The 17,626-nt window shown below is 44.8% G+C and overlaps 1 protein-coding gene across 2 annotated transcripts in view; it reads right to left on the bottom strand.

Moving 5' to 3' along the window:
- Positions 1-17,626, bottom strand: part of ADAMTS17 (ADAM metallopeptidase with thrombospondin type 1 motif 17) — a 156,075-nt gene that overhangs the window by 35,814 nt on the left and 102,635 nt on the right. Inside the window, exons 16-20 of one of the 2 annotated variants that reach the window (XM_063412718.1) lie at positions 16,288-16,362; positions 11,051-11,131; positions 6,172-6,329; positions 2,198-2,357; positions 243-378 (exon numbers count right to left, since the gene is read on the bottom strand). In XM_063412718.1, coding sequence (XP_063268788.1) covers positions 243-378; positions 2,198-2,357; positions 6,172-6,329; positions 11,051-11,131; positions 16,288-16,362 — 610 coding nt within the window. The remainder of the gene's footprint in view (positions 1-242; positions 379-2,197; positions 2,358-6,171; positions 6,330-11,050; positions 11,132-16,287; positions 16,363-17,626) is intronic. The other variant, XM_063412719.1, reaches the window with a different exon arrangement.

The raw sequence follows: 17,626 nt of genomic DNA, 5'->3' as shown, positions 1-17,626 counted from the left end.
TGCATGAAGGCAGCCTGCATGGAACCTGGCCTTACTGACCACAAATTAAATGGGCTTTGTCTGAGGTAATGAAAATCTGACCTGCTCAACAAAAGGAAATGAACATTACAGCTGCTTACTGCGGCTAACAACGTGTCCCGATACTTTGAGCCATTTTCCCTGTGCTCACCAGATGGGGGCTTTGGAAAGGGGCAGTTTCTGAAGGGAAGGGAGATTGGTTTTTAGTGCTGTTGAACTCTTACCGTGACTGGCAGGGGTGTGTGTTACATTTCCTGACCTGGGGCTCGGGGCGGGTCACTCGCTGGCAGTCACTGTCATTCACCACAGTCATGGTCTTGTTAACGATCCGAGTGCAGGACACGATGGTTCTCCTCTCACCTGCAAGCCAAATCAGAAAGAACTCTGAACAAAACCATCACCAACCTAAACTCAAACGCTTGGAGCTCCCTGCTCCCTCTTCCAGATGCACTCTGCCACCTCTGCAAGAAATCTTATTCTGCACTGCTGCCTGACCTTTGTACTGGCATGTTTTGGGTCATTTTTTTTCCAGAAAAGCTACAAATCTTTCCCCCAATAATCATGCAATTGACTGTTTCACTGGAGCAGCAAGTTGGGCTTCCTCCTTCTAGTGTTTAACTTGGAAACGAGCTTTAAAACAATTTGTTTTCATTTCTGGTTCCTCCTCCACAGGTAGCTGTGCCCTGTCATCACGTCGGGCAGATGTGCTGAAGTCACAGCACCTCCCAGCCCTGATAATGTGACTGATAATGACAGGACAGCTGCCTCCTGCTGCTCCCCAGGCAGGAAGTCAGGATGAAAAGCAGTGACCGAGGTTCAAGAGTCATTAACTGGGCTTGTTTGTATCTCACAAAGAGAAAATAAAACCACCAAAATAAATTACTTCTCATCTTCTGCTCCTCCAGATACACTGTTTTAAAATCCTTGTGGCAGGAGGCATCTCAGGAGAAGCCAGCATTCCTCACATAAACTGCATCAGGAGTTTTGTCCAGTGTGGACCTCAGGGTTCAGCCTTCCACTGAGTGCCTTCAGAAAAGCTGTGCCACTGATGTGACAAGGAAAGTGCCACTCCTGCGTTGTGTGACTTTGCCTTACTGCTGATTATTTTGGTTTCTCAGGTTCACTTTCTAACCCTGAGTCTGCGTCAGATTGAGTTTATTCACCATCTGCAGCTGATAATAAAAAATAACCCACGTTCTGTTAATAAAAAAATATGAAAACATCTGTATGGAAAGGAGAAAGGCCCTTCTCAGCTTGGATAAGTAGCAAAAGCATTGGACAACTACAATAAAAGACCAATTATCAAGCTACTACTGGTGGGAACCATGTTGGCAGACACTGGTTTAATTCAAATTTGTAGCAGGCTTACAACAAAAATCAGAAGAGCCATAAATAAATTTCCTTTTCACTCATGTGAGGGTTTAATGGCTTAAAAATTATTATTTCAATGCATGAGTAAAGTGTCTATTCTAAAATGAGTACTATTTACAGAAAAAAAATCAGTAATTTCAGTGCACTGAGGGCAGTGAGCCTACAAATGTGAAGATGAGCTCTTCTGTCATGTCACATCATAAATAACTGAGTCTGCTGGTGAAGACAGACTGCCCAGAATGCTTGGAAATGATCTATTTTCCTCAGGGAACAACCTACTTCTTCCAGCACTGAAAATGCAATGGACAGTGTCTGACAAAGCAGTCTCTGGTTTCACAGCATCAGCTCCCCCAGGGCTCCAGAGGATCCGTCTGGGCACATCCAGGGATCCTCTGGGGAAGGAGCTTTGCCCTGTGCTCCTGGCTGCCAGCACGGGAGCAGCTGATGCCAATCCCCAGGAGCTTCACAGCAGCCCAGCCCAGCTCCATCCCTGGGGAGGGAAGTGCCTTTCCCTGGCAGAGGAGCTGCTCCAGGAACGTGACAGGGCTGGAGGGGCTGCACACAGCGCCCAGAGCCGCCCTTGCAGCAGCAACCCAGGTGCAGCTCTGGCCTGAGGTGACAGAGCAGTGTCCCTGCCAAAAGGCTGGCTGGAAATTAACTGTGGAGACGGGGATCAGAGCTGGGAGGGCTGTGAGAACGAGCTTTCACTGAATTCATTGTGGCCAAGTCCATTTTCATGGCCAATTTCCACCTCTCCTGTGGCTGGAGCCTGCAAACACCACACAGGGATTCCCACCAATGTCCCTACCTCCTCCACACTGCACACTGCATCCTTCCCATCCACTGTGTGTCCAGATGTACAAGGAATCCTGCTGCTTTTCTGGCTCGCTTCTGTTTTCAGCAGTATAGTTTACAGGGATGGTGTATTCATAATGAATTCCATAATTCTGGTCATGGAATAACAGCACCTGGGTCGGCAGGAAAAGAGAGGCTGTTGCAACACACTGTGCTGGGAGAGCCAACAGAGCTGTGAGATAGCACTGCTGGAAATGCTGGCTCAGGAAAAAATTCCTGAAATACAAATACCTTGTGAAAGGCAACCATGTCTGTATCTAGAAAACTTAAATTACAACAGTACTGGTAAAACAGGGCAGCTGCAGGAGCAAGAACTGCTTATCATTTGTGAATATTTACAGCAGCCACAGGGATGTCTAAACCTGGAATTCAAGGCATAACTTTCAGCCTCGTGTAATCAGCAGGACAGTGGCTATTCAAAGAGAAAGACGACAGAAAGCATTAAATCAACACTTTTCATATAACCACTATTTTAAAGAGCATCTAGAGTTAAATATCTGAAAGAACAAGGTGATGCTTCTCAGAGCCAAAACAACTACTGCACAAAAAGTCCCTTGTCTCCTGGTGAATGTGGCACTCAGGGCAAGCATGGCTATTCCTGCTGACAAGCTGTAGCAGCAGGGTTGTAGGTCTCAGAAAACTGGATGACAAGCAAAAGCCATATCATACAGCTGCTGGCAACATGTATTATCATCTCTGTGTACTGCTAGAGGAACATAAACCTGCTTCCAACAGCAGGCTACTTTCTATGGAACCACTTGTGATGTCTCCAGTGTCCTGCTCCAAAATCCCCTGACTATTAACAAAGGAACAGAGAAAAATGTTTGTGTTTTCACCATAGGCAGATGAGAGTACTGGTCCTGTTTTGATTTACATGCTGGACTTCATTTGGCTCTCACTTTCCCTGGCTTGAGCCAGAACTGATTGGAAGATATCCATCCCATGGAGGACGGGGTCCATGGAATCTGAGTTACCTCAGTATTAACAAATGCCATAGAAGTACTACTGTAACGTTCAGGCTGTGGCTTTAAACTTATTTATACCTCTTATTCCATGATCTGAGTAGCATTAGACAGGTGAATTGTGCTGGCTTTAGTCACCTACTGAAATAGGAGCAATGCCTTATCAAATAGGTATTTTAAGCAGGACTCTCCTAAGTGGAGCAAGCAGCTGCCCACTTGAAAAAAGAAATTTGCAAATGCTATTTTCTCCCAACAATAATTGTTTCCCCTTCAGATTTGCACAAATCATTCCTACTTAACCAATAATCTCACTAAAGCTGTTGGGAACTCATTCAACCAAACAAATGTGCTGAAAGAAGGGGTCCTGGCAGCCTGTGCTGTGAACACTGGAGGGGCTCCACAAACCCAGCACCCATGAGCTGCTCTGCACAGGGCAGAACCCTGGGCACATGAGCCTCTTCCAGAAGATGTGGGGAACAAAGACATGATTTTGCTTCAGCTACAGAGGGAGCCTCACTACCAGGACTGAATACCAGGGTTGAAACCAGCAAGCCATCACTACAATTTCAAAGATGAATGTTGTATTTTTTAAACACAATTCAAATACCAGGCAGTCAGAGGCAGGGAGCTCGAGCCCTGCTCTGGCTTTCTTGAAGTGCAGGGGATGTGAATTCCTGTTCTACAGAACTGATCAGCCAGCCTTGTCTAAAGCCCCCTTCTGCCTGGGAGTGTTTGGTTGTCCTCTGTTGCACAAGGAGGACTAGCACAGGCCTACTTACACAAACATCAGTTTCTCCAAGAAATACACACAGAGCAACGCACTTGGAGAAATGCCTCAAGTATTAAAAACCAGCTCCTAAAAAGAAATCCTTATTATCTCAATATGGGTGCAAGACTAGTGAATCTAAAGGGCCATATGAAACCAATTTCATGCAATTTCGTAGCCATCTATAATTGGGGGGTGTGTATGTGTGTATAATTGGTTTCAAATGCAGGTCACAATGGACTGACTGAAGCTTCTGGCTCTTTGTCAGTCCAGTGTATTCCACCACTGTTTGAACAACAGTTTTCTATTTAGAGGGAACTGGTAACCATCCTGCCTTTCTTGTGCTGAAAGAATGAAATCTACCACCCTGTATCAAGGAAAAGATTCGTATCTGATCTGAAGCAAAGACTTCACAATGTGCTTTGTTTACCACTGGCAGTGATTTTAAACCATATGTTTTTTAATAGTCTGGTAATTTTTACATTCCTCATTTTTAATCATTTCTGTGAAGGAAGGTGAAGAAGGAACATTTCCTCTGCTTATGTCTGCTGAAAGGGCCTGTCTGTATCTGGACAGGACACTCATGGCTCAAAATCACTCCTTCCCTATTACAGCTATTTACTCCTTAACAAAGGGGAACTGAGTATTTCTTTAAAAACAAAGCTCTGCTGATGCTGAGGTTCACAAAATGACAATAACCTGATTTTACTGCAGTGGACCTCAACCAAGTAATGCCCTGGAAGGTTCCAAGAGCTGCCAAAGGAGCCCTGCACAGCATCTTCCCAAACGGTACCTGTGCAACTCCTGTTTCTGACATGAGCTTGGGAAGACCTTGGCAGTACCAGATACTTTCTCAGAGTCCTGTTTTCAGGAGGGAAGGCTTGTGTTAAGGCCAAAGTCAAGCAGAAGCTGATGTTTCTGATGGTGAAGAAGGTGCCTGTAATACCCCTTTGAGAGGGCACACCCTGGATTACATGGGTGAGCCAGGAAGGTGCTGGTGTGCCCAACCCTGCAACTATTCCACCTGTAACCTCTCTGAATCACTGGTCTGTGAGCCTGTAAACTCACTCATCTGTCTGAGAAAGCAAAGACAAAACGTTCCTGTGCAGCAGACTTTGACACCAAGAAGGCACTGACAAAGTGGATATTACTGTCAGCTTTTTGTGCATGTGAAAAGTTCAGGCATCTTTGGAGCTTTTCAAACTGGGTCAGAAGTGTTGCACAACGAACACCAGCAAGCCAAAAAAATCAGGTGAGGGAAGGGAGAGAATGCTGATTTTTAGCAGTGCTTACAGACAGTCTTCAGAGAACAAACATGGCAAAAAGTCACAAGGAGAAGAAACAGCACAGAAAAAAATGGAATACAACAAAAAGTTACAGGAAACAATGAAAAAACTAATATACTTTCTAAGCAAACCTTGCTACAGAACCTGTAAAGCTTCCTTTTAAACAGGAACAGGTATATGAGACAGGCATTATCAGAGATGTCTCACAGATACAAATGTAAAGGTTACACCAGCATTAAGGGACAGGCCCATGGGCCACCCCACCACCCACCAGTGACAGCTCTGGGCCCACAGCTCTGCTCTGCTCACCCCTGTGGACTTCTCATTCATGTTCAGCCACGTGGCTGTTCATAAAATACCAAGCTGGGTTAACAGAAAGGCTATGCTGAACATTAGGGAAAAATGTCAAAAAACACCTTAAATGACATACAATTTAAAAAAATATAGAGAAAACAATGAATATTTCTGTGTGTAATCAAGCCATTACTTAGATTCAAATTCACATATATTGTCTGTTCATGCTAGATCTGCACTTCTTCTCTTAGAGAACAGAGTACTTAAACACAGAATACACTGTGGCATAAGATGAAGAGATATTTCAGCAAATCTGCTATTATGTGTGTGATTCCAGGAAGTGAGAAAGGTCCTTGGGAACCCTCATCCTCTAGAATGGACCTGTCTGTGACACATTACAGGGATATCCTGCACTGGACAGGAGCTGAAAGGGACACTGCCTGTTCTCCCAGAATGGAGCATCACTTTTTGAGTAGGGAGCTGGGCTTCTCTGGCCCCTGCAATGCTGCAAAAGAACGCTGTGGTGAGGAAGCAAACAAACAAAATTTAACTTTCAGCTAGGATATAAATCCTTTCTGTTGCATCACTTAAGAAACACAAACAAAGGATATAAAGTTACCATCAAGTGCAGTGGTATTTTAGTTGGTCCTTTGGCAGAGATTTTCTCCCACAGCCCCCTTCGCACGTACCGGACAGTGGTGCCTGCGATCTGGAACTCACCAGGAAGCTCAATTTTCCAGTCGCTGTTAATGGATCTCTTACTGGAATCTTTTAAAGCTGGAATGAATCAAACACGACGGAATGAAATGCAAGCAAATCTGTAATTAAAATACAGACTACTGAGCCTTTGTCTCAAGCTACCTCAAGCACAAGATGCAGAAAACTTGTAATGGATGAGTGAGTTTAAAAGAATAAAACCCTCCACTTTTAGATGGCTCATTGTAATGTTTCTAACTAGGATATACTCTGTACTTCAGTTGATGAAGGTACAGAATTAACATAAAATTCATAGATGATTTATCTCTAAACTCTCCTTTCAAATGCAACAAGACAACTCTGCAATTTAGTTTCCAAGCAGAATTTTCTTTCAGTTACCAGATTTTGAGACCACATTTTCCTAAACTCTCCTTGAGAAAAAGATCAATCAAATCTTTGTTGATACACACATGAAGATTTGCAAGTGCAAAATACAACTGATGCTGTGTTTGTGCGTGCTCCATAACCAAATACTGAACAAATTAACATTCAGCTGTCAGAATGTAAAGAGAAGTCAAGTCACAAAGCAGGGGCTGGTCAGTGGGCAAAATGTGAACTTGGACACCTCTTTTTAGAGTCCAAATGCTGGACACAAATGCATAAGGTCAGGTGCTGGAGGGTCACACCCATCCTGTGCCTCTGTGTCTCAGTAAGGCCAACATGGAAAGCTCAACTGCAGAAGGAGGATGAATATTGAGAAGAAAAGACACTCGGAGCTGTATGTCCTTTCTCCCAGCATAACTATTGCATCAGGATCACTGATGTCCTTCAAGCACTCAAAGACAACTCCAGCCATAAGGGCATCACATTACTGTTGACTCATCAGTGGAAGCTGATTCAGGGGTTGATGTGTTTTCTGTGTTCGAACGGAAGCAGAGTTATCCAGATGTTGGTGTGATGCACTGAGGGAAGAGAGAATTGGCAGATCTTGTTGCAGCAGAAAGTGCCAGGCCCCTTTGTGGAGATCCATTCACCGTGATCAAATCTGCCCTGACAGCAGACAGACAGAATATCCCACGTGTTACTGGGCTGCCTTAGTTCAAGGTTAACTGTGTCTCTTGGCTAAGCCTTTAACAAGATGTTTTTTTAACCTCTAGTGTCTCATGCCTATTTTATTCTCTTCCAGTAAAAAACACAACTTTGCTCTCACTTAACTGAGTGCATTGCAAGAAGGTAAGAGAAGCTATTTAAAGCCTTTGGAAGTCAATAGGAAATTTCCTGTTGTCATCCCTTTGGATCAAGCCTCCATAGCCAGCAAACCCTCCTGGGTGTGCTTAAGACACAAATATATAGATATATAGATATATAGATATATAGATATATATATATATATATAATTTGTAATGTCTAAACTCTAGGAGAATCCAGAGCAAGTGGAGGTCACAATGTTCTCTGCATGTGCCTTTTCGAGGACCTGTGCACTGGGAATCCCTGGAAAAAGCTGGATTATCTGTCCTGCTGCACACAACCCTCCTGACAGCTCTCACAGTCCCATCAGAGGCTCCAAAATCAGGGTGAAGGGGAACTGAAGTGGGAGAATATTTTTTCTGAGGAAAGTTTCCTCTGGCACACAGCCCGGGGTACGATGGTGTCCTGGCACTTGCATGCTGCAGCAATGTGTCTCTCCCTGCAGCTCACTTCTCTTTCTGCTTTGTTCCTCAGTCCACAGAGTAGCTGCTGCAAGCTCCAGACACAATTCTGAGGCAGGATTGCTTTCCTCTGCCAAGGCCTAGTGGCTTCCAGGCAGATCAAAGCAGCCTCCACGCTGCTTTGAGGAGCCATGGACACGACTAATCAAAGCTGTGGGTGAGATAAAAGCATCTCCAAGCAGCATGGCTGACTAGGAACGATATCCCAGCACGTGCTCAAAACTGTCTAAGAGGTTGAGTGACTTAAGTCATGCTTTGGTTCCAGCTTACCATCAAAGGGAGATAATTTGCTGATGAAAACCAGCATTTCATCTTTGTGAATCTCTTTTCTGGGCAGGGTTTGATTTTGATTGCTGCAGGCACTGCTCCCTTAGTGGCTGAGGAGATGGAGAGTCTGGAAACAGAGCTGCTCTCAAAAGTGCTCCTCCAGGACTGCAGGAATTGCACTGGGGACTCAGCAGAGCATTTGGGCTGAAGTGTTCTCCCTGCTGTTTGCCTCCATTGCCCCATCAGCAAGATCACTGCTGCAGCTACAAAACCTTCCATGTCTCAGACACAGGGAACTCCTTTTGTCATACACAATCATTGGCTGGCTCTGCCCAGCCCCAGAGGTGACAGAACTAAACTGAAACTTGTACAGTAGAAGAGCAGGAGGAATAGGATCCCCAGCAACAACCTGTGATTCCTGTTTTTCTTGTTGGCTGGAAGGCAGAAACTGGACAATCAACTTCTAAACCTGGCATCCAGTCAGATCTTTATTTCCACCTTGGGTCCCTCCTTGCTTCCCAGCCTGTGGACACAAACTGCCCAGGCATTTCCTGTTCAAGGTGGTTTTTAAGAGTTACAGCCAGCCAAGGCAGCCAGCGTGGGTTGCCTGTAGGTGGAGGGAAATTCTTCAGGCACTGCTCCCAGCACATGGAATAATGATTCCAAATTATGCTGGGCTTCTTTCCAAAATGTACCTGGTTCTGAGTAGAAATAGGACCTGATTTGACTCAGCTTTGTCAGTGCTATTGAAATAAAAATCCTTCCACACTCGGACCTGAATTTAAGAGTGATTTTTTTTCCTTGGTCATCTTTGTTGTCCTACTGGAACCTCCCTGCTGCTATTCCTCATCTCAGTTCAGCAAGACACTGGCTATCTTCTCTTTGTGTTGAGTGTTCCTTGAAAGAGAAAACCCTGGAAAGCTTAGAGAGGTTCTCCTGGCTCCTGACCATGAACCAGAGCTGAAAGCACTCAAAGCCTTAAAAGAGCCAGATTTTTATCTGTCTTTGTGATGCAAACAGGGCCAACTCCTGCTCCCAAAAATACACAATCCTAATCTTCACCACCCAAAGGGGAACCATCTGCTTTAGTCAAGGTTATGTTGTCCCAAGGAAGGGCAGTCTCCAACTCCATGTAAGACTCTCAGTGCTCTGCTATCTGCCAAAGCCCAAACACCCTGTGCAAACCCCACCAAGACAAACAAAAAGCCTGGTTTGCAGAAGGCAGAGCACTTGCAAAACCCAAAGAAACACTGGCTCCCATTGTTCCACCAGGCTTTGCTATGTCAAACATCTCACGTGTAGGCGGGATCCTCTGGCAGGCTGGCTGAAGCACTATGGAAATAGGAGCACTGGTGATATTCCTTCCTACCAAGAAATGGCACAAATGCCAATGGTTTTGATCAAAGGGCAGCTGAATGACATAATTTGCCCTCCTTTTTCCCCTGAATCTGGAGTGAAAGAGAACAAAAGCATCTTTCCTGGTGGTATTGCCAACTGTGGCAACATCTCAAGACAGAAAACCAATAGCACTAGACCTGAAATCCTCACACAACCACTGTGCAAACATTTTCAGCAGCATCCAATATTCCAGTGCTGGATATTAACATCTCCTTTTGGCTGGAGATGAAGAATTATAAGCAAAAAGATGTGGAAATCAGAAACCAAGGTCTGAGCTTTGCTGACTCCCTGCATAGCCGTGAGCAGCTGCAACACCTCAGTTTCCTCTTCCACAAAGCAGAGTGTGACCAGCTCTGCAATCCTCTCAGAGCTCCTTCCTCTCTGGAAGCAATTCCATGGCCATGCACCTCTGATTGTGCCTGGGACCTTTCACACGTTGGGGCTTTTTTGGATCTTGGGCAATTTTCCTGGAAGTCTCTGCTCTGCCACAGGTTTCCAGTGTAAATTCAGGGCCATGGGGCATTAGGATTTCTGTGACCTGCACTCCCTAGAAGCAGATGGGGATAAAACCCTTTATCTATTGCACAGTAATGACAGAGAAGGAAATGCCCCAAACATTGGAGGGAAGAGGCAGAAGACCAGACTGACAGATCCTCAGTGTAACTGACTGGCTGCACTTTACAAGTGCCATTCTGATCTTTAATTTATGCAATGAGTAACTGAACAATAAATTCATTGAGAGACTCTGCCCTACAACAACCTCACATACAAATCTTAACTATCAGCTGTGTGCAAACCATTTTTTCCCAATAGGAAAAGGAGAGGATGCCTCTTCCCCTCTAAAGGAATGCAGAAGTAGAAATGACGAGAGGATTAAGCAGATTTTTTTGCTGATAAAATACAGGCAAGTGGACCAGAGGCTGCAGCTAAGCCCATCTCAGAGTGCAGGATCAGGTCTTGGGTACAACAACCGGAAATAATTTGCTGCTGTAGGAAATGGCAGCAGGTTACTGAGGGATATCAGCTGCCCTGTCCTGCCTCTGCTTCAGACAGAGTTGGGCGCCTTCCTATCAGTACCTCTGCCATTCCCCTCTCTAAACACACTGTTCTCTTCCCCACTCCCTCCTGAAGTGCTGTGTGCTCCTGGCAGCTCTGTGCAAGCCACTGCCAAGTTCTGCTCAGGAACTCTTCTGTCTGTATATAAAAGTGCTCTCTGGTCCTTCCAGGTTGCACAGGGCCTGTAAGTGTCACATACTATCACATCACAAACATCATGAAACCAAGCCACAAAAGCAGAGATTGTAGCAAGGCTCAAATCACCAGCCCCTCCCTGGCACAACAAACCTTACAAGTCGCTTAGAGAAGGGTAATTTTTTAAAAGAAAACAGATGAATTTTAATCAAGACATTTTTTCTCTTGTGTTTTTACCCAGAAAGCTGTGAGCAGGTTTATCCTCAACCACTCTGATCCGCCGGGCACCCGCAGGGATCACAGCGGCTTCGATGTAACCTAGAGCAACAAAAAAGGGGTGAATGAAAGCAGGGCAGGGCCAGCAGGATCAGCCATCCCATATCTCCTGTGAAAAACTCAACTCCAGGCTGGGGACTGAGTGAGAAACACTCCAGATGAGATCCCTGAGCTGGCAGCCAGTTCTCACTGCTGTGACAGGCGTGGTCATGACCAACATTTCAGCAGAAATGCATGAGTGCTGCTCAGCTGTGACTTCAGGCTTGCTCATTAGCTCTTATTAGATCTGCACCCTGCAAATCACCCTGGTTTTCCTGCAGTGCTGACAGAGATGCACAAGGACACTGCAAAGTGTGACTGTCAGGAGCAACACTGCACAGAACAGACATTTGAAATGATGTTTCCAACAGATGCTCCTGCTTTGTGCTCCCTGTTGAGGCTGTGGTGTCAGAAAGGACTCACACAAAACTTTTTGATGATGCTAAAACTGAACAGAGGGAATTAATGGGACGAATGAGGGGGAAAGCTTGTTTTCACTTAAATTTCAGCTCTGTATAAAAATTCTGGAGAAGATAATGATCTCCTTGCACTGGGCTGCTGAGAACTCAACAGCTCAGATTTAATGCAATAACAGATCTGGAAGTTTCTCCAGGACTGACCACTGGTCACCTCTAAACAATTTTTCGAAGACCAATTTTGACTCACAGAATACAGTAAGAACAAGCAGGATCTACAAGGAAATGTAGCCTATCTTCCCCCACTATGGAGACATGTGGAGTTACAGACTTGCTCCATGGGGTGGAAGTGGTGCCTTTAAATAATAAAGCAGAGGAACATTAGGGCCCATTTCAAAGAGCCAGGCAGAGTTTTTCCACTGGCTTCACTGGACTTTGAATCAGGCCTCTGTAGATGACACTAATCTCATCACAACCATGACTTGATTCCTTCTAATTGGCCACCCAGTCTACTTTGCAGTGTATCACTTGGCACCTTTTTGGGGTTATCGCTGTCCTCTTTCTTTTAGATGTTAAGCAGCTTATCCTGTATATTCCCTCATCCACTTTTCTGGTTTTAAAGGGCTCTGTGAAGCTGTTCTGTATCAGTGATGCCTGTATGGGAATTGTGGGCTGTCTAGAGCACTTGGAGAAGTGCTGGCACAGGGAGCAGTGATGCCTTTAGCACTCAGCAGTGTTCAGGGAGCTATTTTAGGGATTAAAGTGCAGTTATGACCAGCCCAGCTTTTGCTGTGCTGATACAGGGAGGACTCAGAGGAGTGTGGTGACAGCCTCCTGCACCTCAGGACTAAGTGATTCTCCCGCCTCTGTGACATGGAGTGAGACAGATTTGGGGTCTCAGATGGTGGATTCATTTCCTGAATATTCATTTCATGAGTAAGGCTTGAGCTCTTGGGTTTCATCAGGTGCAGAGGGTGGGTGTCTGGCTTGGGCCAGACAGGCTCCCTCTTTCCCTGATTTGCTGTATTTGAGTGACACTTTCATCTGACCCTTCAGCTCAGTTCTCTTTGCACTTGTTCCTCCTCACTGGCTTCTCCCTTACTCAGATATCTCAGAAATGGTCACTCATCCCTAGCAGGAAAACCAGAGAGAGGGGCAGCAGAGCTCAAACCTTGTCTGTGCATAGCAGCCAGAGCAGAGGCTCTCCCAGCTGCTGTTCCAGCCTGGGTTTCACCAGGAAAAGTCATTACTTCCAGGGACAATTTTTCAAAGGCAATACTGAAATCTGTTAAGAAATCAGAGCAAACAGATATTGGGCTTTATCTCAGACATTGCCAGGAGTTGGTTTTTCATCAGCTGAGATATCAAATCAGTCAATACAGAATGTTTCAGATTTCAAACATCCTCACTGCACCCCAGGTAGCTGCATATAAACCCAACCAACAACTACTCAAGACATGAGCACACAGCAAAAGTGTGACTGGTGACAGTCCACCACAGGGAAACAGCTCCTGAGACACCCCTGAACACCCATTAGGAAGCCAGTCTGGAACATGCCCAAGTTTCAGGTAATTTAATGCACCTACTAAGAGACTATTTACTTACTTATTAAAGCAGATACAAATGCTCAGAGCTAAATCATGCAGGGGTTGGAGACAAAGTTACTCTGAATTTAGTGGACAGCAGTCAGTAAGTTCAGTGAACTGTGATCTGTCCCCTGATCCAGCAGCAGCCAGGAGTGTGTCACACTGCCTTAGAGGTGAGCAAACTCTGGAGCTGTGCTGGAGGCTCAGCTCAAGCCATAAATACACTCATTTCATCACTGTGCCATGAGAGCAATACCACGTGGAAAAGTGATTTTTATGTTACTTTTACAATAGTAAATAGTGAAGTGTGAGCTATTAATAGAGTATTAATTCTGGAGACTGTTTGGTTTGGTCTCACACCAGATTTTTTCTCCTTGTGTAATTTCTAATCCTGATTGATGGCTTTGGGGGGTTGCACTCATAGCTCCTGAATAAAAAGAAATACATTGTGTTAACTCGCTGTGCCACAAAGCTGACTGCTGACCTTCACTCTCCTGTTTGAGAACTGCCAAATGCTTTGCAGGGGTTTGGATCTGACCTGTCCTCTCAGAGGTGAAGCAGAACCCTTGGGCATGTCCCACCAGGAGCATCTGGACACTCTGATTCGTTATCTCCAGCAATGTTGGGTGAGTTAGTGGTCAAACAAACAGACTGGATATCACCCATGCAAATTTGTCACAGGTACAAACTTGGATTGTCTCCACCACTCCACTCTGGTCCTCAGAGCTGGTGGGAGGCTTCTGGTCACAGATTCCTGATCTTTGAGATAACTGCACCAGGAAACACCTCCAGTGTTTTCCAGGCACATTTTATTGAGAAAACTGTAACTGCAGATTGCCAGAAAGATTATCAAGTGTCAGCTAGAACGACCAAAAAGAGTCTCAGAGCTGGCCCCGAGTCAAGGACTCGCAAAGCTCTGTTAGGTCTTAGGATAATTGTCTGCAAGGCTGGAGTTTGCAAGGTTGGGCTTAAAGTTCTGCTTTAAATGAGGAACTGGTTAAAGACTGATGAGATTTGGCAACTATCAGGCAGTATTCTTAGTAATTTCACCCATAAATCAGTCTGTTAAGATGAAGCTTTGAAAATACAACAGGAGAACTTCATTATTTGATAATTTATAGTGCTGTGTGCAGTATAGTCCACCTTGGGAACAGTTACTTTGGCACACACCAATCTTTCTGGATAATCTGCATTACATCAGTGTCTCAGGAATGTAAGACTGTGATTGAAGCAAATCCTAGATACAAATTTTATGGTATAACTCGTATTAGGAGAGACACCAGAACAAAGAGGTGGCTTTGTCATCAAGGAGATTAATATGTGAACAGTGGCTACTGTATCTTCATTTAAATGCTGGAGAGATTTGCAAGAGGCAAACAGCCCACACAGAAAAATCCATTGTTAGCCATTGTTATTACTCCCAGAAAGAACAGAGAGTTCAGTGTGAACTTCAGAGTGCCACTGATCTACTGCAAAACTCTTCTGGTTCACACTGCAGTGAAAAACAGACCCGAGAAGAAGGAAAAATTATCCCATGGCTGAAAAAAGCACCAATCCCTGGGCACTGCACCTTCCTGTCTTAGCCCTGCACACACCAAAACCTGGTGTGAGAAAGTCAACAGTGCCCAGCCCATTATCAAACCTCCCAAAAGTGCTTTGAACAAACACTTCAGGGTAGAGGCCAAGGAGATCAGGCTGTCCTGCCTAGCTGCCAGCCAAGGCCAGCATAGCTTCCACGGGATTCCAGGGACAACCATCAGCTGAGCATCTCAGACTCCATCTCCTTCCCACCTGGCAGGTTTGCTGAGTGCTGCTGGTTGCAGTGGAAAGCAAATTCTGTGTCTATTCCTGAACAGCTGTGATGATTCTCCTTTGCTTTTAGCTTGAGAATAAACCCTGCATTGGCACCTGTCCACTTCCAGCCATGGGATAGCTCATTTGTAAGAAAATCATTTCTCTGGAGAGCCATGGATAAATTCCAAAGCCTCTGACCATTGCTGTGAAGTTGGTTACTGGGATTTCTAACTTGCATGTTCTGATGAAACCCTTATAAGGGATCTCTCAGTTAAAGGTTAAATTTTCTCATAATTTATATGGGCATCCTGTTGATAAAAAAAGGTATTTTTGTGTTGGCTAAAAATGCTCCCAGCCAGCACGACAGCACTACTGTTCAAATTTCTTTTGATCAGTGCTGGACAAACAGCATATGCAATAAAACCCCGACTTTTCCACCATCTTAAAAAGAAAAATTCCTAGCAAACATATACTTCTCCTTTCCCAAAATGATAGTTACAACAACTGGCATATCTCACCTTATTAGATGCTGCCATTAAAAAAGAAATCCAAATGTCTGTGGTCATTCTTTTGAATTATAACCACAGATTATTTCAGATCACAATCATAAATGAAAATCTTGATGTGGCTGAGGAAAATCGAGAGACAGACCCAGGTTTCTGGGCACTACAGGCACAGCCTTGGAGAAGCTGTCAGTGATAAATCAGCTCCCCAGCAAAGGAGTCAAAGAGCTGTCCTCCATTTCCAGGCCCCCTGCACAGTGGCAGGGTGACAGAGGTGGACTTCAGAATAACTCTGTGCTTGGTTTTGAAAAATTATTTTGTAGAAATAGGTACAGGGCACGCTGCCAGTTGAAAGGAAACCTCAGTCTAAACAGTGCATTCAGCTGGCCTGCTGAAGCCAGCTGCACACAAGTGTATGTGATCTTTAGCATCATAAATAAAGACTTTTGACCTCCTCTCCAGCAGAAGAATGGAGTCCATTTCCAGTTGGATCACCCTGGATCACAGGTGGTAAGAGCTGAACTGCTGCACCTCCTATGAGGCACTTTGAATGCCACATCTTTCCCACCAGGGTGGCAGAACCTCTGTGACATTAAAATTGGTGAAAAAAAGAAAGAGACTTGGTTCTTTTTGCTTGGTGCATGAAGATTTGGCTTCCTTTCACACAGGTTCCCTAAAAGGAAGGGATCTGTACTTTGTATCTCTGACAAGGCAAGTGAAACAGTAAAAGGACTTGAAGTTTATCCATGGCTTTTGATACCAAATTTCCCCATCTAATCCGACAAAAAAAGATAAAGAACCAACACCAAAGGATTTCACCGACACCCAGTGACACTGCAAACAGCATTCAAGTATCTTACACGAGAAACACTTGGGAACAGCCTTTGCCTTTGCCATCACACATGTGGAAACCTTCTTACATTGACTATTGGTTACTAAGAAACAGAAAGGAGTTGGCACGGGTTTAGTTCAGTTCACAGGGCTCCACAACAGCATTTGCAATCACAGGACACACAGGGGCCAATCCTGCAACCAGAAGAGTCCCTGGGGCAGCACCAAGGCCCCAGGCTGCAGCTGCAATTCCCCAAACAGATACCACTCCAAAACAATCAATGTCTTGATGTTTGAAGTCTATTCTCTTTTGAAATAAGAAATCAGCACACTGCACTCGGGGTCTTGGCCTTGACTTGGAACACAGCCAAGTTGTGGGGATTTGCCACGGAACTGTGCAATCATTTACACCCAAAACATTGAACTTGTTATCACCAGAATATTGTGGATGTTTCTTTGCCCCAGCCCAGCTTCCATGAATTTTTTGCTTAACTATCATTTTTTTTTAAAAAGCCATTTTTTTTCCCTTGAGTAATGCCACATTCACTTGTGATACCCCAGACTTGGAGCTTTGCTTACTGCATGAAATTCAGTGGGTTCACCTGAGGACCTGATCCTGCAAAACAGCAGCGTGTGAGCAGAAACGGATGGCACACATAAAATGCAATTAACTTTCCAAATTAAATTAAAAATAAAACAACACATCTAATAAATGGTTATGAGGTTATACTGGTAAAAACAATTATCTTCTAGATTATGTGAGATGGCTAAAGGTGGAAACACTGCATTGACAAAGCAACACTGACAGGTTTGTGTGTCTGAGATGATGGGCAGAGAATCCGAACGCTTGAACACTGCCCACAAGTCATCAGGAATTCCTTCTGATTAAGTTCCAGGGCACTGGGGGTGAAAACCTCCTGCAGAGTCCTGGCAGCCAGTTAAGGCTGAAGCTGCTCTGCTCCTACAGCCTTGTAAAGTCACCACCTCAAGCAGTCTGTGTAGCTGGAAACGGGTGCAACATCCTGGCAGTGACCCAGAAATTCCATATTTATCTGCACAAGACGTTTTGTAGACTCATTGGAAGAGATAAAGCATAGCTACTCTTCAGCAGCATGTAAGAAGTCCATGAAAGCTGAATAACCTGCTACAGAAATGGAGAATAGCTGAGTTTTTTCCCATGGAAATGAGGAACTCTTCCCATCACTTGCATCAAATGCAAAAGACTTGATGTAAGTGGGTGGGAAATAATTGGGACAAAAGAGTCAAAGGCACTAATGCAGGAAACCATTCACCAGGTTGACCAAGAACACAAATGTGCTCCAGAGAGATGTGGTGCAGGTGGGAAATCCTACCTGCCTCTCACAGGAG

The sequence above is a fragment of the Prinia subflava genome, chromosome 15, assembly GCF_021018805.1.
Source record: "Prinia subflava isolate CZ2003 ecotype Zambia chromosome 15, Cam_Psub_1.2, whole genome shotgun sequence".
NCBI classification, from domain to species: Eukaryota; Metazoa; Chordata; class Aves; order Passeriformes; family Cisticolidae; genus Prinia; species Prinia subflava.
The sequence above is the reverse complement of the archived record's forward strand: the minus strand, read 5'-3'. Positions and strand labels throughout refer to the sequence as shown.